A 23,930-nucleotide genomic window follows, 5' to 3' on the forward strand; every position below is an offset into this window, starting at 1 on the left:
TAGCTCCACAATAACCAAACAGAGACTTAATAGTAATTATAAATGCTCAGCTGATAGCTCAGGCTTGTTACTAACTAGCTCTTACAGTTAACCCATTTCTATTAATTTATGCTTCTCCGAGGCTTGTTGCTTTTAACTCTGTCCCATTTTGTGTGTTCAACTTGTTCTGCATCTGGCTGACAACTACTCTGATTTGTGCCCTTCCTCTTCCCAGAGTTCTGTGTTTTGTTCTCCTGCCTAAAATTCCCACCTGGCTACTGACCACTCAGCTCTTTTTTAACCAATGAGAATAATATGTGTTTACAGAACACAGAAGGGGGTTACCCCACAGTGTTTCCCCATATTGTCTAATTAAAAAGGAAGGTTTTAATTTTAACATAGTAAAATCCATATAATAAAACAGTTACTAATTAAGAATTACAGTTACAATATCCAGTGCATTTGTATTTGGCAAAATTAGATAAAATAATCTATTATCTATTTTATTTTTGAGAGTCCAAAGTTCAAAGTATCTTTTATACTTTCTGTTATAATTATGGAAAACTATAACTATATAGTCTTCAACTCCATCAAAGACCTGAAAAGGATATAATATTGCCTGAGTAATCAGGAAGTACAGAGCAAACAACTTCCAAAGGTAAGAAATCACAGAGACAGCTGACTGTCTGGATAATCACCCAAGGCTCCTTTGTAATGCTGGGGCCTATAGGCACAGAATATCTGATAGATTTTCTGTGAAGCAGAAAATTTGAAAGATTGTCTTACTTTGTCTTGGCAAAATTTGTCAGTCACTTTCTTTTGTGTCTTGCTTATCCAATTTGGACACTATAGTGTCAGCAGTTGAAGCAAAGGCAGTTTCTTGTCCAGTGGATGGCTTTTGCCACAAATAAATTAAACTCCATATGGAGTTTCTTCAATGACCATCATTTTCTCTGAAGTAGATTGGTGCTGCCAGGAGCAGACATGTCTCATTGTCATAATAATCCTTATATTATTAAAACATCTAAAATGTCATATTCTGTAGATCTCTGAAGTGTTTGAAGACAATCTGTCTATACTATATCTCTATTTAACTTTTAAAACTACCTTACATGATTACAAGTTTGATTTTAATAAGTGACTAACTGCTAACTTGCATTTATTTTCCTGAATAATTTATAATAATAGTAACTTTCAAGGACTAGAAATTTACATCACTTTGTTAAATGAACTGTATAGGTACAGTACCTTAAACAAGAGTAGAAATGTATGTACAGTATGTTCTAACAAAAATAACCTTAAATTTGTATCAATATACAAAAGTATCTTTACTAAAAAGTAGAAACATATATACAGTATAACAAAAATTATCTCAAATTGTATCAATATACAAAAATCCATACCAATGAAAATTATTAAGGCTAGTAGTTGCCTTTTTGGTTTCAAAGCAGACTCAATAATCTGTCCTTTTATCCTATCTTTTCTATATCCCCCCTTTTCTTTCCAGAACAAGATCCCTGACTGTAATCTCCTTTGTTTAGCTTTTTTCCTGACCATAGCCAATGTCAACTTGCAACCAACCCCTCTTAAATGAAAATAATACATATTCATAACCCATCTTTTGGAAATGTGGGCATTGTTTTATCTAGACTGCTTCCTGTTGTCTGGGGGTGCTAGAATCTTTAGAGGAACCTTGAGAAAATCAGGATAATTGTTATGTCTTTCCTTCAGTGTTCTGTGAGGCTCCATCATCTCAGTTGGCATTCTTGAAGCTGTTCTGGATGCTGGATCATTTGGATGATCTAGTTGCTCTGAAAATGCATAAACTCTTCAAGGCAACATGCATATCTGCAATAACACAAGCATAGACTGTGCATTGTACATAAGTCAGCCAAAGATGATTCTTTTGGTATGTGTTTGAGCAGGTAAAATATATAACATATTTCTTGTAATTCTTCTAGATTATTTTATGTCTGTATCCAGGACCTTAGGGGGTCTTCCCTGATATATATATATATATATATATATATGTATATGTATACTCTTTTTCTTTTCTTTCCCAAACCTTTGTACATTTTAAAACATAGTATAACCTGTTTAGAGGTTTTCTTCTATCTGGATCTGACTTTACTGCATATCTGTAACCTTTTCTGTATGTATGAGCAAATCCCCAAACCCACCATGCAGCACGTTGTGTAGGCTCATGCCGGCAGCTCAAGCTTGCAGGCGGTTTCCAGTGTCTCTGTATCTATATTGTGGCTGGCATCAGAGATGCGAGTGTAGGAAGCTGCATTTGGCTCTGTCCCTGCACATTTTTAGAACGTCCCCTCAAGCCTTGGCAGACTCCATGTGGCAACTCTGGTACTTCATTGGGTGTCATTTGTTGGGGAAGTTTTCCTGTCCTGAACACCAGCTCCAAAATAACCACAAAGAGGCTCAGCTGATAGCTCAGGCTTGTTACTAACTAGCTCTTACAACTTAACTCATTTCTATTACTCTTTGTGCTGCCCTGAGGTTTGTGGCTTTTACCTCTATCCCATTCTGTGTCTGACTCATTCTGCATCTGGCTGGTGACTTCTCCAACTCTGCCTTTCTTCCTAGAGTTCACTGCTTGGCTCTCCTACCTATACTCCCTGCTTGACTACTGGCAAGTCATCTCTTTAATTAAGAAACGAGAGTAATAATATTTACAGTGTACCAAAGATTATTTCACAGCTTGCATGTGCCTTTGTGTTTACACATTCCTTCATAAATATAGTTAACATTGTATCGCTGGGCAATGGAATAAATGTGCTCAACTTTAGGGAACACAGCTAAGCACACAGTAAGGTGATCATTTCAATTTAGTCTCCCATTGGATCCAGTTACTCTTGTCAGTACTAGATATCTGTTATTATAGCCATGCTGGTATGTGAGTGATGATGTGAGATTGAGAGGCAGAGGGTGGTGTTCTGCAATTTCCAGATGACTGGTGGCATTGAGACCCCATTAGTCTCATCAGCGCTCACTTAGACAGCTGCCTTGTGTAATGACTTTTAAATGTGGTTCAATAGTCCATTGGCATCTGTTTTTATGATATAGTTTCTAATTCTTTGTATAAATATTTTGATTATTTCTTTTTCACTTATTCTATATTACCATTATTTTTTCCCTCCATGGGAAGTGCTCTTTAAAGGAAATTTTACCTTTGCTTCCCCTAAAATGATAGACATATTGATCAGGTTTGATTCCAAAAAGTTGGTTGCTTTAGATTTACCACTCAAATCTACAGTATATTTGGAATAGATTTTTTTGTTTTATTGGAGATAGGAAAAAAGTAAGACAGAATTTTCCTGCTCCCATATGCACATGATCCGTCAGTATCATGGAAGGCTACAGTGTCTCCAGTGCATTGCACACATGAACCTCTGTCATTACTCATGTGTGATGGCCTGTGTCTGACTTTTGTCTTCTTCATCTACTGTTTACATTTTGCATATGTCTGTGGTGTGTGTGTGTGTGCGTGTGCATGTGTGTGTGTGTGTGTGTGTGTGTGTGTGATCAGAGACTGACATGGGTTCCTTCCTCAATTGTTCTCACCGTATTTCTTGAGGCAGGGTTTCTCAGTTGAACCCATTCATCTAGTGCAGTTAGCCCTCGTATTCTGGAGAACCTCTGTCTTTGCCTTCCCAGAGTTGGAATGAGGATGTGAAAATTCATACAGCAAGTCATCTGTTATATGATTTCCAGGAGTTATACGAGACACTTTAGATATTCATCATAATCCTGAGACCTGAGTGTCATCAGCCTCATTTTGTAGATGAAGAAACTGTGCATTGGGAGATTCAGTGACTTCAGAAGAGTGCACAGAAACTGAACAGTGCACTCAGAACCACACCCAGTCTTTATTTTTTAATTAAAATGTACTGTTTTTATTTTATGTGTGTGTATTTTTGCCGACATACATGTCTGTTCACAATGTGTATGCCTGGTATGTGTATGAATAAGAGGGAGTCAGATTCCTGGAATTGAGGTCATAGACAGCTATGAGTTATCTAGTCCACTGGAACAGCAGTCAGTGCTCTTAAACTCTGAGCCATTTCTCCAGCATATGTCTTCTCTATTTGCTTCTATAGCTGGCAGTTATGAAGTGACATGTAGATGAATATGATTCTGTTACAGGACCCACAATGTGGATGATTCCAGGGCAGAACCAAAGTTGGGTTTCTGAGTTTATCCTGCTTGGCTTCTCCAGAGACCCCACAACCAACAGCATCCTCTTCACTGTGTTCCTTCTCATCTACCTGAGCTCAGTCATGGGCAATGGGCTCATCATCATGCTGATCTGCATGGACACCCAGCTGCACACGCCCATGTACTTCTTCCTTTGCATCCTCTCTCTGTTGGATATTGGCTATGTCACCACCACCATGCCCCAGATGTTGGTGCATCTTCTTGCTCACTCTCAGGCCATCTCCTTTGCTGGCTGCTGGCTGCAGATGTATATGTTTAGTGCCCTGGGAATAAATGAGAGCACCTTATTTGTTGTCATGGCTTATGACAGATATGTGGCCATTTGCCATCCACTTCGTTATACTGTCATCCTCAACTGGCGACTATGTATATGGTTGGCAGCTGGGACTTGGTTCTGTGGTTTCTTTTTCTCTTTGTTACATACTTTCTTTACCATGAATCTGCCATATTGTGGGCCTAACAGGGTTAACCACTACTTCTGTGAAGGACCTTCAGTGCGTAGCCTAGTTTGCATGGATACTCACATCATTGAGATGGTAGATCTGGTGTTGAGTGTTTTTGTGCTTGTTACTCCAATTTCCCTCATTGTGGCCTCCTATGTTCACATTGGCAAGACAATTCTGAAGATCAAGTCCACCCAAGCCCGCTGCAAGGCTTTCTCTACCTATGCCTCGCACCTGACTGTGGTCACACTCTTCTATGGTCCAGCCACTTACATCTACATGAGGCCCAACTCCAGCTACTCCCCTGAGAGAGACAAGCAGATCTCACTCTTTTACAATGTCTTCACAGCCTTGCTCAACCCTGTGGTCTACAGTCTGAGGAACAAAGACATCCAGAGGGCATTTCTCAAGGTGATGGGACATAGAAGGGTGGACTCCTGAATTAGGATTCAGGAGAGGCTGAGTCAGAGTATTCAATGCTTAAGAAAGGGACAGTGTCTTTATTAAATGTAACTGACCTGTGAGTTTCAACTAACACAGTAATTGGTAATTGGGACAAACTGCTGTGAAACCATGGTGGCTGTTTTGATTGACAGGCTACACTGAATTCTAAACACTTCACTAATCTTACTGAATTATACCTGCAAAGATTTATTCTTTTTAAACATTTTTATTGAGTCTTTGTGTATTTTACAGCATGCACCCCAATCCCACTCATTTCCTAGTCCTTCAGTATCTGCTCTGTACCCTTATAACTTTGTAGTGGAATAATAAAAACCCAGAGACAGATATTGGGGTTCAAGATGAAGATCAGAAAAGCAAAGCAGTCAGCCAGTATCTCTTACCTCTACCAAGGCTGAAATGGAGATCTTCCCTGTGACTGGAAACTGAATCTCACGGGAGACCCTTTGCTTCTTCCTTATATACCTCTCTAGTGCTGGGATTAAAGGTGTGAGCTCTGTTTCTCTTTTAGACTGATCCACTCTCAGGTGGCCCAGGGTGGCCTTGGATTCACAGAGATCCATCTGCCTCTGTCTCCGTGTCCTGGGATTAAAGCTGTGTGCCACCACTGCCCAGGTTCTATGGCTAACTAGTGTGGCTAGCTTTGCATTCTGATCCCCAGGCAAGGTTTATGAAATCATGAACAATGTATCACCACATAACTTCCTCCCAAAAGAAATTAAAAATTAAAATACAAAACCCAACACCTTCCTGATCCTTCTGTGTAACAACCAGTTTTCCTGTCAATTGCATGCTTCTCTCATACAACCGCCACAGCTGTTGCATCTCCCGTTCTTCAGTACTGTACCACTCTGCTCCCCTGTCTTTCCTGCACCTCCATCACATTCATTATTCACATTGGCATTAAAGATCTGCTGTGTCACACAGCACACCCTTTCCCCACACAGCCTTACTTGCAAATATTCATTACAAGTTGTTCTGGTTCAAGACCTCTGGCTTCTGATACAGCATTAATACTGGACCCTCACCAAGACTCCTCTCTGATATCCTATTGCTGCCCTATTGTCATCAAGATCCTGTGGCTATGGTTTTACAGGACAGGCTCCTTCACATTCTCCAGTAGCTCATAGATGGGGTAGAGACTGAAGTGGGCCAACTCAAGGTCCCAAATCTAGGCCTGGGTGGTAGCTGAGTTGGTCAACCTGGGTCTCCACTGGGCTTTCCCCCAACAAGGGGGTAGTGCCACCTCTCCCTAACTTCATGGTGGGTGAAGCCCCTGATTCTACACTCCACTGCCTAGCAAGCCCTATAGCTCTTGGAGCAAGGCTAGGCCAGATCTTTTGTGAGAAGCAGCCCGAAAGGAGCAGGGCCAGTTCTCCTGTGAATGGTGGCCTTTGAGTGGAGAGACCAGCTTTCCTAGGCCTATGCCAGAGGGGGTTGAGGCATCTCTCCCCTTGCCTACATCAGTCTTACACTACAGGTCAGTGAGGGATGGTCCCAGCTCCCCAAGTGTAGTAGCTGGAAAGGGGCAGGACCATCTTGCAGCCAGCTAGTGTGGGACAAACTTAGCATAGCACGCAGACATCAGCATATCTTCAGGTGGCAGCCCAGACTATGGACATCTACATGTCCTTTGTGGTAATCTGGGCCTCAGATATCAACACAGACTCTGACTGCTGTTGAACCTCAGATCCACACACAGCCACAGTGGCAGCATGGGCTGGGACATCAACATGGCTTTGGTTGGCAGTCCACCACAAACACCTGCATGGCCCTTGGAGGTAACTTGGATCACAGACAGCTACAGGAAGACCAGGGACCCTGACATGGCCCTCTGAAGCATCCCAGGACTAAACAACACCATGGCCTCAGGTAGCTTTGCAAGCCCCTCATATAGGCCAGTTCTACCTATCTCCACAGCAACTGCTCGTCTTCTCTTCCATGTCTCCACCACATAGTCTTATTTTACCATATTTCCATCACATATTTGAGCATCATAGTGTTGCCCTCTGCCCTGAGCCTAGGGGCCAGAGATTCAGTTTTTGCCCATTTCTGTAGCTATAGGTTGGGAGTGACCTTCTGTTGTCTCACATCCATTCTGAAGGAAGAACCTTATGTCCAACATGTCATCCTATAGCAGAAAGAAAGGAACAGTGGAAAAACTCAGCAGAGCATGACCTGCTTCTCTTCCACCCATTCTTTTGGCCAAAGCAAGTAGTGTGGTATATCTTGAGAGCTGGAGGTGGGAAGTTTTTTGTCAATAGAGAAGTAATAGGTGTTCTGTGGTCATGGTCTGAAATGTTGGCTCCTCTACCTAGAAGACAGCAATTAATATACATTATGTAACCTGGTGTAGTTCCCAGACAACAACATTGTGCATATAAACCAAGATAAAACATGCTAAGTGTGGATAACGTGATAGGAGAGGCCGCAGAAGACTGAGACACTATATGCTAAGTAGCACAGCATGTGTTGTCAGGACAGAAGTAAGCTGATAGAAAGTATAAAAGGAGAGAGTGGTCTGAGCCAGGGCATCCATCTGTCTGCTTCCTGACTGGGAACACAACGTGACCCTGAGTCTGCTCCTACTGCCATGACTTCCTTGCCATTGCTGACTGTGCCCCTAGACTCTCAGTCTAAAGAAGCCCTTCTTCGAGTGGCTTGAGTCAGGTGTTTTATCATAGCAACAAGGAACATAACTAATAACTTGTCCAGTGAACTGGTGACCACCAGGCTCAGGTGTCAGGGATGGAGGCTACGCATGCACTCAGCAGCATGGCTGCCAACTGGCTTACAAGCAGACCTGGCTTCACCATCATTTGCTTCTGTTCTTTGCTTGTTGAACATTTAGCATCCCACACCAAGTGTGACATCTTACTATGCAAAGATCTGTCTGTAGACCCTGGTGTGTTACCAGCTCTACAGTTCAGTTTCCTTACCTCGGAATCAAGATCAACACTATATTTCATATGAATGTTTTGACTGTGAAATGACTTATTTTAAGTAAACACTGACAACAGAAACATTCTTAGTTACGGCCATTACTATGATCATCACTCTCATCCTGATATACTGTTTGCTGTTTTTTATTGACATCATCAGCATTCTGCTTAGCATTATCCTCCTTGCCAGATCTGTGTGTCCATATGTTATCTCACACAGGACTCAGAGCTTTGAAATCCCAAACACAGGACTCTGGATGTTGAGGACATATGCAGGCTGGTCCTGTGACAGGCTAATTATCACTGGACAGCAGGGAGCTCTTCTTTCAAATTGCAAGACAACAAATGGGGTGGGGGATCCTGGGGTGATAGATAGGTTCCACAGCCAGAAGTGGGGATCCTGGGGTGATGGAGAGGTCCCACAACTAGGAGGGGGAATCCTGGGGTGATGGATAGGGCCCACAGCTGGGAGGCCACACATGAAAGTTCCAGTCTCCCACAGATTATCCCACTTGCTTGGGAATCACTTTTATCTGGAAGATTTAGTTTTTTTTTAAATAATTTAAAAAATTTATTTATTTATTATGAGTACAGCATCCTGCCTCCATGTATGCCTGCATGCCAGAAGAGGGCACCAGAACTCATTATGGATGGTTGTAAGCCACCATGTGGTTGTTGGGAATTGAACTCAGGACTTCTGGAAGAGCAGTTGGTGCTCTTAACCTCTGAGCCATCTCTCCAGCCCCCATGGATTTAGTTTTTATGAATCTAAAAGAGTAAGGAGCTGGCTCTGCTGATCTCACAGGCCCTTCCTGACTCAGAGGACTTAAACCAGCATCGGCAACCTTCCTATGCTTGGCCAGTGGTTCAGTGTCTGTCGTCATATTCACCACATCTGTGAAATGGGAACCCTAGGCATAACTCCTAGGCCTGCTGGGGAGGAAACACATGTGAAACTAGCTATGAGATTCAATGTGATGTCCCAAGTAGCCATTTTAATGTCCTCATTGTGTAGTGACAGCACTATCTGCTGCTATTCCCCTCAGGGTCCTTCTCCAGACACAAAACCAGAAAACTTTTTGAAGTACTCATTTTACCAAATGAGCCAATTCTCAGGTGGTTCATTAATGAGGCACTGTCACATGGGAGCCAATTAAGCAGTCCCTGAGTCCCTGGTTGTGAGAGCTGTGGATTCTTCCTTCTCCCTTCTCCAATCTCACCTTCTTTTCCTTAGGCCTGTGGGTCCACTTGGTCTGCAATGAAATCGCTGGAGTTTGAGTTTTCCTTCATGCTGACCTCTGAGGTGGTCCCATGACCACTGTGGAATAGGCCTAATTCTGAACAGCAGGAGTGTTTTTGTTAGACCCCCAGGCACAGCCACTAGGTTGAACTTACACATTAAGCCTGTGACAGACATCACAGATTCAGTCTCACCCAAGAGGCAAGTGGCCAGGCCCTAGAGTTGGTTCTATCTTTCACTAGCTGGATGACCTTTCCCAAATTGCTCATGTTTCCTTGGTCACTGTTCCTTTATCTTTGTAGTGGGCTGGTAGAACTATTCTTGAGACTCTCCAAGTGCTGCAGTTATTTAAAATACAGCCTGTGCAGTCTCTTGGAGCAGCCACAAGGCTCTGTTAAGTATAGCTACCTTTTTGAGTCCTGATTTCCATCATGTCATTGTTTTTCTGTCATGTTGGTTACATCCATGTCTAATTCAGATGGTGTGTATTTGTGCATCTTTCTCTCCCTCTTGAACCCCTTCCTATAAATCTATAATAAAATCTCCATGACTAAAACCAACAGAATTCCAGTGGCTGTGTCATTCTATATGTGATACACAATGGGTTCTGTCTGCTTCTCCCTGATTCTCTGTTCCCTTATCCATCCCGGTGGAGAAGAATCTCTGCCTGGACCTGACTGCCTCTCCAGAGCTGATTAGGATCAGCAACAGGAGTGAGATGGTTGGGGTCAGTGGAACAAGGCTTAGAAACAACATTGTAGGGACCAGCATTGAGGCCTAGATGCTTCTGATTCATGCTAAGGTGTAAATACACCACCCATCATGGTCAATGTCATAGTTGCAACACATGTCATTTGATCAGCAGTTGAGATTACATGGCATTGTACAGTGTTTCAACCAGCAAAGTCACCACACTACACAACTGCTAGAACACAGAGCACAGGAAAATGGAGTTGTTCATCAGGGTGTGCAGAGTTTATAGGTTTTGTTACCTTCACTTTTTTTAATGCTACGATTCAAGTTCTAACCTCAAGTACTGTATTTACTCAGGTGCTATACAGTTGAGCCACATTTCTGGGCACTCTGTCTTTGTTTCCAATACAGTATATTTAATAATTATCTTTTAGCATTGGCTGTGTTTAAGGAGTAGCTCACAGGAATTCTAACCCCTTATCAATCAATTACTCTCAGCAGGAAGACTTTATAGTCCAGTCTTCTCCTTCTAAATCCTTAGGAAACCAAGACACAGACGGAAGGTTGCGATGGAGATATGAGGTCATGATGGAACACTGGCCAGGACTTGTGGCAGGGTGCTGACATCATCACATTTATTTTCTAGCCAGTCTAGAAGGGAAGAGGTTACTACTGGAATTCTGCAGAAGAGGCACGCTAGTCAGAATAACAGGAAGTTCAAGAGAACTTTTGAGGTTCCTGTGTTTGGACCCACATTCTTATCAGCATCCAAGAGATCTGAGCCATGGGAGTGTTTTCTTACTCCCTTGGTATGGAGATGTCACTGTTGACTAAATGATGGTATTTAATGTTGTGGGATATTTGTACAGTGTGAAGAGAAGTTCATATGATTGATATATTGAAAAGTTGAATGGTCAGTAGCTGGGCAGGAGCAATATATGCTCATCCAGGCAGAGAGAGGATGAGCATAATTGAGACACCCAGGAAACACCATAGACATGTAGAATGTCAAACATACAAAATGAAAGAAAGGTAAAATGACACATGGTAGAATGAAGATTAATAGAAGCAGGCTAATTTAAGTTAAAAGGGATAGCAAGATAAGCTTAAAGCTAAGGATGAACTTTCATAATTAATAATAAGTCCCTGTGTCATTATTTGTAGGCTGGAAAGTCAAAGAAAAATCCATCTGTATTTGGTATCTGATGTGGAGTTATATATTTCCACATAGTGCCTGAGAAAGCTTTAAAAATATACAATGGAAAAAAGAAAGAATCTTCAACAAATGGTGCTGGAGTAACTGGATGCTGGCATGTAAAAGACAGCAGATAGATCCATGTCTATCACCATGCACAAAACTTAAGTCCAAGTGGATCAATGACCTCAACATCAATCCAGCCACACTGAACCTCTTGGAAGAGAAGGTGGGAAGTACCCTTAAATGAATTGGTACAGGAAACTGCTTCCTGAACATAACACCAGTAGCATAGACACTGAGATAGACAATTAATAAATGGGACCTCCTGAAACTGAGAAGCTTCTGCAAGGCAAAGGACACAGTCAACAAGACAAAAGGACAGCCCACAGAATAGGAAAAGATATTCATCAACCCCACATCTGACAGAGGGCTGATCTCTAAAATTTACAAAGAACTCAAGAAGCAAGTCTCCAAAACACCAAATGATCAATTTAAAAAGTGGGGTACAGAACTAATAGAGAACTCTCAAAAGAGGAGTCTAAAATGGCCAAGAGACACTTGAAAAAGTTCTCAACATCCTTAGCCATCAGGGAAATGGAAATCAAAACAACTCTGAGATACCATCTCACTCCTGTCAGAATGGCTAAAATCAAAACCACTAATGACAATTTATGCTGGAGAGGATGTGGAGAAAGGGAAACACTCCTCCACTGCTGTTGGGAATGCCAACTTGTGCAGCCACTGTGGAGATCGGTATGGAGATTCCTCAGGAAAATGGAAATCAGTCTACCAAAAGATCCAGCAATTCCACTCTTAGGCATATACCCAAATGATGTAAACTCATACAATAAGGACATCTCTCAACTATGTTCATAGCAGCATTATTTGTAATAGCCAGAACCTGGAAGCAACCTAGATGCCCCTCAACTGAAGAGTGGATAGGGAAAATGTGGTATATCTACACAATGGAGTACTACTCAGCAGGAAAAAAAAACAATGGAATCTTTAAATTTGCAGGATAGTGGATGGCATTAGAAGAAACCATCCTGAGTGAGGTAACCCAATCACAAATAGACAAACATGGTATGTACTCACTCATATATGGATTTTAGACATGGAATAGGGCATTGCCATCCTACAATCCTGCCACCAGGGAGTCTGGGAAGCAGGGAAGACCCTAAGAGAGATATGCACGGCAACCCGGAGAAGAGTTATGGGATGAGATCTCCTAATTGGATTGGGAGTGGGGGGACAGGAGATGGGAGAAAGAGAGGGGGGAAAAGAGGAGGGGAGGGGAGGACATGGAGGGCAGGAAGGTTGAGCCAGGGTAAGAACAGAGGAGAGAAGGATGAGAGATACCATAATAGAGTGAGCCATTATAAGTTGGAGGAGAGATCTGGCACTAGTGAGATCTTCACAGATCTACAAGAATGACATCAACTGGCATTAAGGTAACCTTAAATGCCCTCCCAGGATAATGAGATTGATGACTACCTTATATGCCATCCTAGAACCCTCATCCAGTGGCTGACGGAAGTAGAGGCAGACACCCACAGGAAAAAAAAAACCGAATTGAACTCCTGGAACCAGTTGCAAAGAGTCATGAGCAAAGGAATCAAGATCAGGCTGCTGAAAGCCACAGAGGCAGCTGACCTAAACAAGGGGGAATGTGTGAACCCCAGACTAATGACTGAGAGGCCAGCATGGAACTGATCCAGACACACCCCCTCCCCCGCAACCTGGGTGTCAGAGAAGAGGCCTCAGCAATCTATGGGACCTTGGAGAACGGAGCAGTATTTATTCCTGGCATACAAATAGATTCTGGGAGCCCATTCCACATGGAGGGATGCTCTCTCAGCCTGGACACATGGGGGAGGACCTAGGCCCTGCCCGGGATGATATGACAGACTCTGAAAATCCCTCATGGAAGCCCTTACCCTCCCTGGAGAGCGGAGCAAGGATGGAGTGGGGTGGGGGGTTGGGAGGATTGAGGGGCCGGGGTAGGAGGGGAGGGAGAGGGAACTGAGAGTAACATGTGTAAAAAGATAAATTAAAAAAAAAGGAGAAGAAAAAAGTTCCAAACACACAAACAATGAGGCAAACATAGCTTCCTACTCCCAGCCACAGCCTGTGGGCTTGAGTCAATCAGTACCACATGTGGAGCTGTGTGGGCATGGTTAAGGCTTGGCTCACAGAGTCAGAGAAGACTGTAGACATGTAGTAAAGCTGTTGAGACTGAGAAAATCTTTAAACGGATGCAGTTTAAAAAATGGGTACAGACAGCAATAGAAAAAATAAATACTTAAAAATAATAGTAAAGTCTTTAAAGAGAGAGAGTAAAATAATATAAAAGAAAAAAAGCCACATAAAGACGGCAAATACACAGGGTACTTGGATTCTGTATGGTGCTTTTTGACTTTGAATTGTTTGAATACTAGTGAGTGAATAGCAGCAGCTGAGAAACATTTGGATTATGGAATAGACTGTTGAATAAAACAAGCCTACATAATTAAGAAATATCTTGGCTTAAGATTGGAAGTGTTGAGCTGGGCAAGGGTTTATGCCTTTGTTTCCACAGGAAACAAAAGTTATGGCTCTCTTCAAAATTAATGAAGATCAGATTTGGCTGGGGGAGATCTCCTTAAAAGTAAAGCTATTGACAGAAAGGAAGAAACTAAGAAAGACTACAGAACTGGTGGCATATATGCTGACCTCTCAGCATGGGAACAGCTCTGAGACTGGGTGAGACACAGTCCTGGCTACACAGTCCTTACGAATTATTATTACATGACAGCCTTCCTTATGGCATGGGTAGAGGTTTGGTTATATATTCAAACAAATACCTTTTACCTGTTCAAACATAAGTCAAAAATCATCTTTGACTGGTATACAGGCACATTCCGTGTTAATGCAGATATGTATTTTATCTTTAAAAGTTTATGAGTTTTCAGGAAAAAAGTACCAGACACCAACAAAGACAAGTGGTCCAGGTGATCCAGCCCCTCAGAATGTCTCTGTTGCAGTTTCGTCAAATTATTCATTCAGAACAGCTTCAAAGCTGCTTGTGGAGATGTAGAACCTCACAGACTATCCAGCCAAGACTTCAGATTAGCTCTACACTTTTTCACCACACAAAAACTAAACAAAAAATAATACAGCTAGATCTACCAGACTTGACCATTATCTCAATTTTATGAGGGTCTTCTAAAGATGCTGTTGTTCCCAGACAACAGGAAGCAGTTTGAGAATATGATACCCATATTCCCAAGAGGTGGAATGGGTGGCATTTGGTCATTTAGTGGATTACGGATGTTTGTCATTATTTAGAGGGGTTGGTTACAAATTGTTGCTGGTAATGGTCAAGGAAAAGCCGAAGAAAGGAGATTAGATTCAGGCATCTTTTTCTGAAGGGAGAAGGACTGGGGGAACATAATACAGAAATGATGGGATAAAATGGTTGACTGTTGAGTCTACTTTTGAACAACCACTAGTCTAAAAAATTTTACATTGGTATGAATCTTTGTACATTCTTACAAATTTAAGGTTATTTTTGTTAGAACATACTGTATATATGTTCCTACTCTTTTTTAAAGTATTGTACCTTTAAATGCAGCTCATTTAAAAATGTAATGTAAAGTTCTAGTCCTTGTAAGTTACTTAGGATAATAAGAAATGCAGATTAACAGTTAGTCATCTATAACAATCAAATTAATGGCCATGTCAGAGATGTTTTCAAGGTCAGAGATATATTTTAGATAGATAGTCTTCAAAGACTTCAGAATTCTACACAATATAGCATTTAAGATATTTTAATAACATAAGATGTTTCATGACAGTAAGACACATCTACTCCTGGCAGAACCAATCTACTTCAAAAAGAATGATGGTCATCCAAGAACCCCCATATGACGCTTTGCTTTTTGTTGTGGCAAAGTTAGCTACTGGTCCAGAAACTGACCTTGCCTTGACAATTGATAGTATACTGTTCAAATTGAACAAACAGGACACAACAGAAGGCAACTACCAAACTTTGCCAAGACAAGGTAGGGCAGTCCTTAAAATTCTTGCTTCACAGCTGGGCATTGGTGGCACAAGCCTTTAATCCCAGGACTTGGAAGGCAGAGACAGGTGTATCTCTGTGAGTTCCAGGACAGCCTCCAAAATAATACAGAGAAACCCTGTCTCAAATAAACAAACAAACAAAAAAATCCTGCTTCACAGAAAAGTCTGTCAGATATTCTCGGCACGTAGGCCAAAGATAAATGCCCCAATGTTGTAGAGGAACATTGGGTGACTGTCCAGGCAGCCAGCTGCTCCTGTCATTTTTATAGTTTGGGAAGTTGTTTGCACTGCATTTCCTGCTTACTCAGACAATAGTATATCCTTCTTGGTCTCTGATGAAGTTGAAGATTATATAGTTATAGTTACAATTTCCTTGTTTGAAAAAATTACATAAAAGATGTACAGTTTGCAAGGTTGAGAACATAAAAGCTTATGTTGTTTATCTAAGATGTTTTAAGATCTAAAGGGCCATTTTTTAGGTCTGTAATAAAAGTTATGATAGAAAGTGGCTTAGGTATAAAACTTTGGACTCACTAAGATAGGATAGATAATATAGTACTTTCTCTAAAATTTCCAAACACGAATGAACTGGACATTGTTGCTAGTATTCAGGCATCCCTTCTGGCCTGCCTTTGGGGTTTTGACAGGATATATCCTCAGTTGCAGCTACTAGAGCACCTTCTGTGCACATTCACTATGTTCCCTTTTAAAAGTGCCCTGCCCACCCCCCCATCTCTTTCTGTCTCTTCTACCACTCTTGTCCCCAGAGACCTGCCTTTGGCCCCCTATTTGCCCCCTTTTCTTCCCCTTCTCTCTCCTTTCCAGTAAACCTCCCATGTGAGTACTGCTGCATGGTATGGCTTCTCTTTGTAGTGTTTTTTAAATTACAATTGTGAATGTAATTCTTACCTGATAATTGTTCTTATTGTATAGTTTTACTGTGTTATAGTTAAAACTTTTCTCTTTAGACAAAAGGGAGGAATGGTGTAGGATATTTATACACAATGAAGAGGTATTACTGTGGCTAGTGTAATAAAAAGCTAAATGGCCAATAACTAGGCAGGAGTGATAGGCAGGACTTCCAGACAGAGAAAGGAAGAAGATAACCGAGGCACTCGGGAGACGCCATGGAGGCATGGCATGTTGGACATATAGAGTGAAAGAAAAGTAGTAAGCCACACAGATTAATATAAGTAGGTTAATTTAAGTTAAAAGAGCTAGTGGGATAAACTTAACTGAAGGCCAAGTTTTTATAGTTATTAATAAGCCTCTGTGTCTTTATTTATGAGCTGGTGGCTAAAGAAAAATCTATCTACAATGTCATGATTGACACTTCTCTGCTTTTTGTTCATATATATGAGTGTTTTTTCCTGCACTTATGTGTGTATTCCACACGCACGTCTGGTTCCTGGAAAGATCAGAAGGGAGTACTGGATCCTCTAGATCGGGAGATACAGATGTGAACTGCCATGTTAGTGTTGAGAATCAAACCAGGTCTTCTGCAAGCCCAGCAAGTACTCTTTTTTTCTCATAGCCACCCTCCAGCACTCATTGTTGATGGCTCTTTATTATCACCAGTCACCAGCTGGGTGACTTGCTCAGATATTACACAGCAGAGAATGGAAGACTAAGATTGCCCAAAGGTAGTTGAGGAAGGAAAAGGAGTGTGTCTCACACATGGTCTCATTGAGGGTCAGGCTCAGGGTTGGGACAGTAAGAGAGGAATCAGAATGAGAACTTAAGTCCTTGACCTGTGTACCAGGTGACTAGGTCCCACCTCCTCCTCTCTGAGATGCTCTTACTCCCGATTAGTCTAGAAAAGGAAACAGGTCACCACTCCTCCTCCTGTGGGGTTTTCCTCCTGCTCTTCCCCTAAGGGTCTCACTTTAGTGCTCTTGTTGACAGCATCCAGGGATCATCTCAGCATCCCTACTGGGAACAGAAATGGCCCTTTCCCGGATCTCCTGAGAGGCTCAGAGAGGAGGCAGGGTCATAAAACCTCAGTATCTGGCCCCACTGGGAAGAGGTGAAGATGTGTGAGCTTACCTTTGTTAAGCAGGATTGTGTAGGGACCATCTTCAGGAACTGGGGCTGGTCCACCTGCAGGGGAAGTGGGAGATTTAAATCTACATCACCTTGGAATTTTTCTGGAGATTGAGCTACCTAAAATCCCATCACCTTGGACTAAGTTGCTATGGGGGTTTTCCCTTTAGTCTTTATCCCATTAGAGAAAGAAACACCTAGACAGCGGTGACACAGTCCTTGGATTTGCAAAGGGGTAAGATGGTCACTGGTGCTTGGCTTGTGGGTGGTGTTCAGACAAGTGAGTCTAGAGATAATTAGTCAAGCCATCCATCTCCAGGTCCTCTGTGAAAACATCTCGAACTCCCCAGCCCTCTTTCCTCATTGCCTGCTCTGCTTTCATCTCTTTCTCAACCTGTGTCCTTAATTCCTTCTTCCTTCCTTCTGTATTTAATTCAATACATTTTTATAGAGTGTTTGTCCATTTCAAATCATTTTGAGAAACAAAGGATATGGAGTCCTGAGCTCAAAGATCTCAAATGAAACAGAAAGCCATATTCATGAAAGAGCAGTGGTGGTCAGTGTCTTTGAAGGAGTCTCCCCACACAGAGACACAGCCTGCTACTTGTGGGCAGAACAATCATCATTGTTTTTGGGGGGCATGGGGTTTGTGAGTTTGCTGTAGCTTAGCTTAGTACTAAACTTTTTATATATTTGAGTATGTCCTTGGACTCCTTATCCTAAGCCTTACAGATGCTGGATTTGTAGATTGGAGCTACCATGTGTAGCCTTTCCTGCCTGAAAATCAGCCATGATTTCAGCTGTGAGTGCTGGGCTCACAGATTTGGGCCAGCAGTCCTATTGGGATACTGTATGCCAAGTCAGAGGCCACTGGGCTAGGAAACCACAAAAGGCCATGGTTCACTAAATGGTGTCGCCATGTGATAGAAATAAAGCCTCAAATCCTCTTTCCTTGGATCCTTTTACTCTGAATACATTCAAGGATCTCCCATATTCAGACAGGAGGGGAATCTCATCAGGAGAGCCATCTAGCTCTGTCCTAGGAGGACTCTGGATGTGCTGAGTCTCCATAAACTCAACTAGATGGACAATGTGAAGACCTTGTCTTCCTCATGTCCCCATTTCAGAGCCTGTGTGCCAGAAGCAGGGAAGGTGGCTGAGAGCCAGGCTCTGAAGCCACCACCTAAATCTTCTCTTGTCACGTGTCCTTGTAATCTGGAACAAACCATCTGCTCCAGGCCTTAGGTTTTCACCTATAACACACAGGTAAGATTACTTCCTTCAGTGAACTGTTGTCATTTTAAGGTATAGCTAGTGCAACAGTAGCTGGAATGTACAATATACTCAACAAATGTTAGGTCTTTTTTTTTTCATTGTAAAGGTTAGGGAATCACCCATATAGACAAACTCTATCAGAGACAATTCTTTCTTAGCTGTGTGGGGTTTCAGTTAACAAGAGAGTAACAATAGGTTTGTTCAAGTTTCTTAGTGTCAAAATTGATATCAGACACCTCTAGAATTCTCCAGATTGTAAGGGGCCAATGGGCAAGAAATGCAGGATGTCATCAACTGGGTAATGGGTGGTAGCACAGCAGGGAAGGCTTCCAGCCAAGCTGAGTACTGCTGTGGCTATGGTGTGGGCAACATGGTGCAGGAGGTGGTCCCCCCTCCATGATGAGAACTCATGCCTTAAGGTGTGAGAGGGGCAGAGGCATGCAGGAGACAGGTAGTGCTTGCATGGAGATTTGTGCATGGGGATATTTGTGCATGAAGAGATTGCAGACAGAGGAGACAGGTGTGCAGTGAGTCTGGGTCTTCACAGGCAGGCAGGGTAGGAATGACCTGTGCATCTGTCTCAAATGACCAGGCTTGGGAGCTCTTAAAAGGATTTCAACAGGGGCAAGATAAGAGCAGAGTAATTTCCTGTAAAAACCTCTGTAGCAACCACATGCAGAACTTTTGATCAGACAAATTGTCAACAGTGAGAATACAAAGTGGACTTAAAGTCCTGCCCCTAAACAAGGAGCTATTTGAAGTTGATACCTGCTATAGAAGGTACAATCTGTTTTTATCTGTTAAAGTGTCACTGCGTGTGTCTATTATACTCCAGGGCACGCCTCATGTCGAAGATTAGTTGGCCAATAGAAAAGTGACTACATGGTTTGTTTTTCATTTTGTTCTGTTTTGTTTTGATTTTCTTTCTTTAATTTTTAAAAGATTTTCATTGTTTTGTTTTGAAAGAGAGAGTAGGAGGAGAAAGGACATGAAGTTGGGTGGTGAGGATCTAGGATAAGTTCAGAGGGGGAAGAATATGATCAAAGTACATTGAACATTTAAAATTTTTATTTTTTAATTTTTTCAGGTTTTCTTTATGTTTTTTATTTTACATACCCATCCCAGTTCCCCCTCCTATCCTTTCTTCTGCTCCCCCACATTCCCCCACCACTCCTCAGACAGGGTGAGGCCTCCCATGGGGAAATCAACAAAGGATTGAATGTATTTTTAAAAATTAGAATATAAAAGACTGTGTTGAAGGAGGAAAATTAAGAAGCAAGTGGCCCATGGAGATGCTGATGCAGAAGTACCAGGAAAGACAATGGGCTCCTCAAAGGGGTCCAGGCCATGCTGGGGAAACCCACAGAAGCAGATGACCTGAGCAAGTGGGAGCTCATGGACCCCAGACTGACAGCTGGGCCACCATCATAAGACTGAACCAGGCTCCTGAATGTGGGTTTCATTTGGGAGGCTTAGGAAAACTATGGGTCCTCTCGTAGTGGAATCAGTATTTATCCCTAGTGCATGGATGGACTTTGGGAGCCCATTCCTTATGGGGATGCTCTCTTAGCCTAGACACATGGGGGAGGACCTAGGCCCTACCCCAAATGATGTGACAGACTTTGATGATACCCCATAGGAGGTCTTACCCTCCCTGAGGAGTCTATGGGGGGTGGTGTGGGAGTTAGTGGGGGGAATGGGAGGATGGGAGGCAGAGGGAACTGTGATTGGTATATAAAATAAGATTGTTTTCAATTTAAATAAAATTAATAAAAAAGATGATGGGCTCCTGACCTGGGTTGAAAGGAAGGACAGCTGTGAGGGTTCTGAGCAGTAGACTGGTCAGGAGAAGGGATAGGGACAGAGAAAGTGAAGACCGAGAATGTCTAGAAATCTCTTTCATATTCTACTCCCATCAACAGCAATTCCTACTTTAGCCATTGTCTTGTTGGTTAGCATATGAGTAGTGCCCTGTTCACACTATTTTCAACAGTGTTTGGACATGTCTTTTACATGTGTTTCATTGAGCATGCATTTGTATGTTCCTTTGTGATTATATTGTTTCAGAAATGTAGTTGATATTTGTATTGCTGGGCAATGCATTGAATGTGTTCAACTCTAGGGAACACAGCCAAGCACACTCTAAATGGATCATTTAAATTTACTCTGCCATTGGATACAGTTACTTGTCAACACCAGATATCTGTTGTTGCAGCCATGCTGGTAGGCATGTGATGATGTGGGATTGAGAAGAGGAGGGTTGGCGTTGGCACTGCGTTGTTCTTCTGTAATTTCCAGATGAGCAGTGGTGCTGAGAACCTTAGTCTCCTCAGTGCTCACTAGATAGCTGCCTTGTGAAGTGTCCTTTAAATATTGTCTATTATTCTATTGGAGCATCCGTTGTTATGATATATTTTTTCTAATTCTTTTATAAATACTCTGAATACTTCTTTTTTTTCTTATTCTAAATTACCATTATTTTTTTCTTCCCACAGAAAGTGCTCTTTTAAAGAAATCTTAGCTTTGCTTAATTACAGATGTATTTATCATGTTCATATCTAAAAAAATTGGTTGCTTTTGATTTACCACTCAAACCTCCAGTACTCCTGGAATTGATTTTTTTTTGTGTGTGGGCAGTTGGATCTAAGAGTGAAAAAGGAAGAAAGAACTTTCCTGCTCCCATATACACATGATCCATCAGCATCCCCTGAGAAGACTACAGTGTCCCCAGTGAACTGCACACATGACCATCTGTCATCACTCACAGGACTTCATGTGCAAAGACCTGTGTCTGACTGATGCCTGTTTTGTCTTCTTCATCTACTTGTTTGCCCTTTATTTTGCATGTCTATGGTACCCGTATGTGTGTGTGTGTGTGTGTGTGTGTGTGTGTGTGTGTGTGTTTGTGTGTTTGGTCAGAGACTGACATGGGATTCTTCCTCAGTTTCTCTCCATCTAATTCATTGAGGCAGTGTTTCTCAGTTGAATCCAGTGTTCATCATTTTAGGCAGTGTAGCTAGCCATATTATTCTGGGGAATCCCCTGTCCCTGCCATCCCAGACCTGGGCTGAGAGTGTGAGTCTGTATATGTCAGGTCATGTGTTACATGGTGTTTCCAGGAGTTCTGTCAGATGCTTTAGATATTCAACATAATCCCGAGACATGAGTGCCATCAGCTTCATTTGATAAATGAAGAGACTGAGACTTTGGAAGATTTGGCAACTTGAGAAGAGTGCAAAGAAACTGAGTGAGCTCAGAACCACACCCAGTCTTTCTGCTTTATTTAAAAGTATTATCTTTTATTTTTTGAGTATGGGTGTTTGCCTACATGCATGCTTGTGCATCATGTGAGTCTGTGGCCTGGGGAGGTGAGAAGAGGGAGTTGGATCCCCAGGAACTGGAGTCACAGACAGCTCTGAGCTGTGTGGTTCCCTGGAACAGCAGTCAGTGCTCTTAACTTTGAGCCATCTCAGCAGCCTGTATCTCCCCTTTCTGCCTCTATAGCTGGCATGTGACAGGTGACACATAGATGAATGTGATTCTCTTACAGTCAGCACCATGTGGATGACTCCAGGGAAGAACCAAAGCTGGGTTTCTGAGTTTATCCTGCTTGGCTTCTCCAGTGACCCCACAACCAACAGCATCCTCTTCACTGTGTTCCTTCTCATCTACCTGAGCTCAGTCATGGGCAATGGGCTCATCATCATGCTGATCTGCATGGACACACAGCTGCACACGCCCATGTACTTCTTCCTCTGCATCCTCTCCCTGTTAGATATGTGCTATGTCACCACCACCATGCCCCAGATGTTGGTGCATCTTCTTGCTAAATCCCAGACTATCTCCTTTGCTGGCTGCTGGCTGCAGATGTATGTGTTTGGTGCCCTGGGTATAACTGAGTGTATCTTCTTTGTTGTCATGGCTTATGACAGATATGTGGCCATTTGCCACCCACTTCGTTATACTGTCATCCTCAACTGGGGATTATGTATAATGTTGGCAGCTGGGACTTGGTTCTGTGGTTTCTTTTTCTCTTTGTTACATACTTTCTTTACCATGAGTCTGCCATATTGTGGGCCTAACAGGGTTAACCACTACTTTTGTGAAGGACCTTCAGTGCGTAGCCTGGCTTGCATGGATACCCACATCATTGAGATGGTAGACCTGGTCATGAGTGTTTTTGTGGTTGTTACTCCCATTTGTCTGATTGTGGCCTCCTACATTCATATTGTCAAGGCAATTCTCAAGATCAAGTCCACCCAAGCCCGCTGTAAGGCTTTTTCTACCTGTGCCTCCCACCTGACTGTGGTCACATTCTTTTATGGTCCAGCCACTTACATCTACATGAGGCCCAACTCCAGCTACTCCCCTGAGAGAGACAAGCAGATCTCACTATTTTACAATGCCTTTACTGCCTTGCTCAACCCCGTGGTCTATAGTCTTCGGAATAAAGACATCAAAAGGGCATTTCTCAAGGTGACGGGACATAGTAGGGTTGACTAGTGAACCAGTATCCAGTAGAAGCTGGAGTTGGGTGTCCATTGTTTAAGAAATGGGCAGTGTCTATAACTGACCTGTGTGTTTGAACCAACATAGTAATTAGTAATCAGGACAAACCACTGTGAAACCATCGTACCTGTTTTGATTGACAGACTACACTAAGGTATAATTCAAAACACCTGTGTAATTTCAGTGTATAATGCCTGCAGGGATATATTCTTTTTAAACATTTTTAATTGATTCTTTGGGAATTTCACTTCATGCACCCCAATCCCATGCATTTTCCAGTACCTCCATATGTGCCCTCCAACCCTGTATTCTGAAATAAAAAAATTAAAATCACGAAGATCAACATCTTGCTGACCCCTCTGTATAACAACCTACTTCTCTATCAATCACAACCTTCTCTCATACCAGCCTAAAGAGAAGTTGATACATGTTTTGTAGTCATGATCTGATATGTGGGCTCCTCTACTTAGAAGGCAGCAACTATTGTATAATCTAATGTACTTCCCATAAGACAACAGCATACCTATAAACCAACACAAACATGCTAAGTGTGGATAGCATGGTAGCAGAGACAGCAGAAGACTGAGGCACCATATGCTAAGTAGCACAGCATGTGTTGTTAGCACAGAATTAAGTTGACAGTCTGTGGAAAAGAATCAATACAGCTCAGATAACAAACTTCACACATAAGTTAAGTGTGGTCTATGGGGAAACATGATGACCTCTTCTGTTAAATTATGAAATATTGGGAGTGAAGGGATCTGGGTCTCATCAGAAACTTTCAACATCTGCTCCAATTATTAGGCAACAGCCAAGGGCATGTATAACTGTTGACTGCTGACTGCTGGCTC

General features: G+C 42.3%; 2 protein-coding genes across 2 annotated transcripts; both read left to right on the top strand.

Moving 5' to 3' along the window:
• The first annotated feature begins 4,133 nt into the window (after positions 1-4,133).
• Positions 4,134-5,096, top strand: LOC101824026 (olfactory receptor 2A12-like). The gene has a single exon (XM_005083860.4). The coding sequence runs from the start codon at positions 4,149-4,151 to the stop codon at positions 5,094-5,096; it is 948 nt and encodes a 315-aa protein (XP_005083917.1). The 5' UTR covers positions 4,134-4,148.
• A 16,971-nt stretch (positions 5,097-22,067) lies between these two features.
• LOC101840695 (olfactory receptor 2A12-like) lies at positions 22,068-23,379 on the top strand. The gene has a single exon (XM_005083930.2). The coding sequence runs from the start codon at positions 22,129-22,131 to the stop codon at positions 23,071-23,073; it is 945 nt and encodes a 314-aa protein (XP_005083987.2). The 5' UTR covers positions 22,068-22,128; the 3' UTR covers positions 23,074-23,379.
• The last annotated feature ends 551 nt before the right edge of the window (positions 23,380-23,930 follow it).

This window comes from Mesocricetus auratus, unplaced genomic scaffold, assembly GCF_017639785.1.
Source record: "Mesocricetus auratus isolate SY011 unplaced genomic scaffold, BCM_Maur_2.0 Super-Scaffold_100014, whole genome shotgun sequence".
In the NCBI taxonomy this organism is placed as follows: Eukaryota; Metazoa; Chordata; class Mammalia; order Rodentia; family Cricetidae; genus Mesocricetus; species Mesocricetus auratus.

Excerpts from the sequence above, each read along its gene's own strand:
- LOC101840695 (XM_005083930.2), top strand. The coding sequence starts at position 22,129 with ATGTGGATGACTCCAGGGAAGAACCAAAGCTGGGTTTCTGAGTTTATC.
- LOC101824026 (XM_005083860.4), top strand. The coding sequence starts at position 4,149 with ATGTGGATGATTCCAGGGCAGAACCAAAGTTGGGTTTCTGAGTTTATC.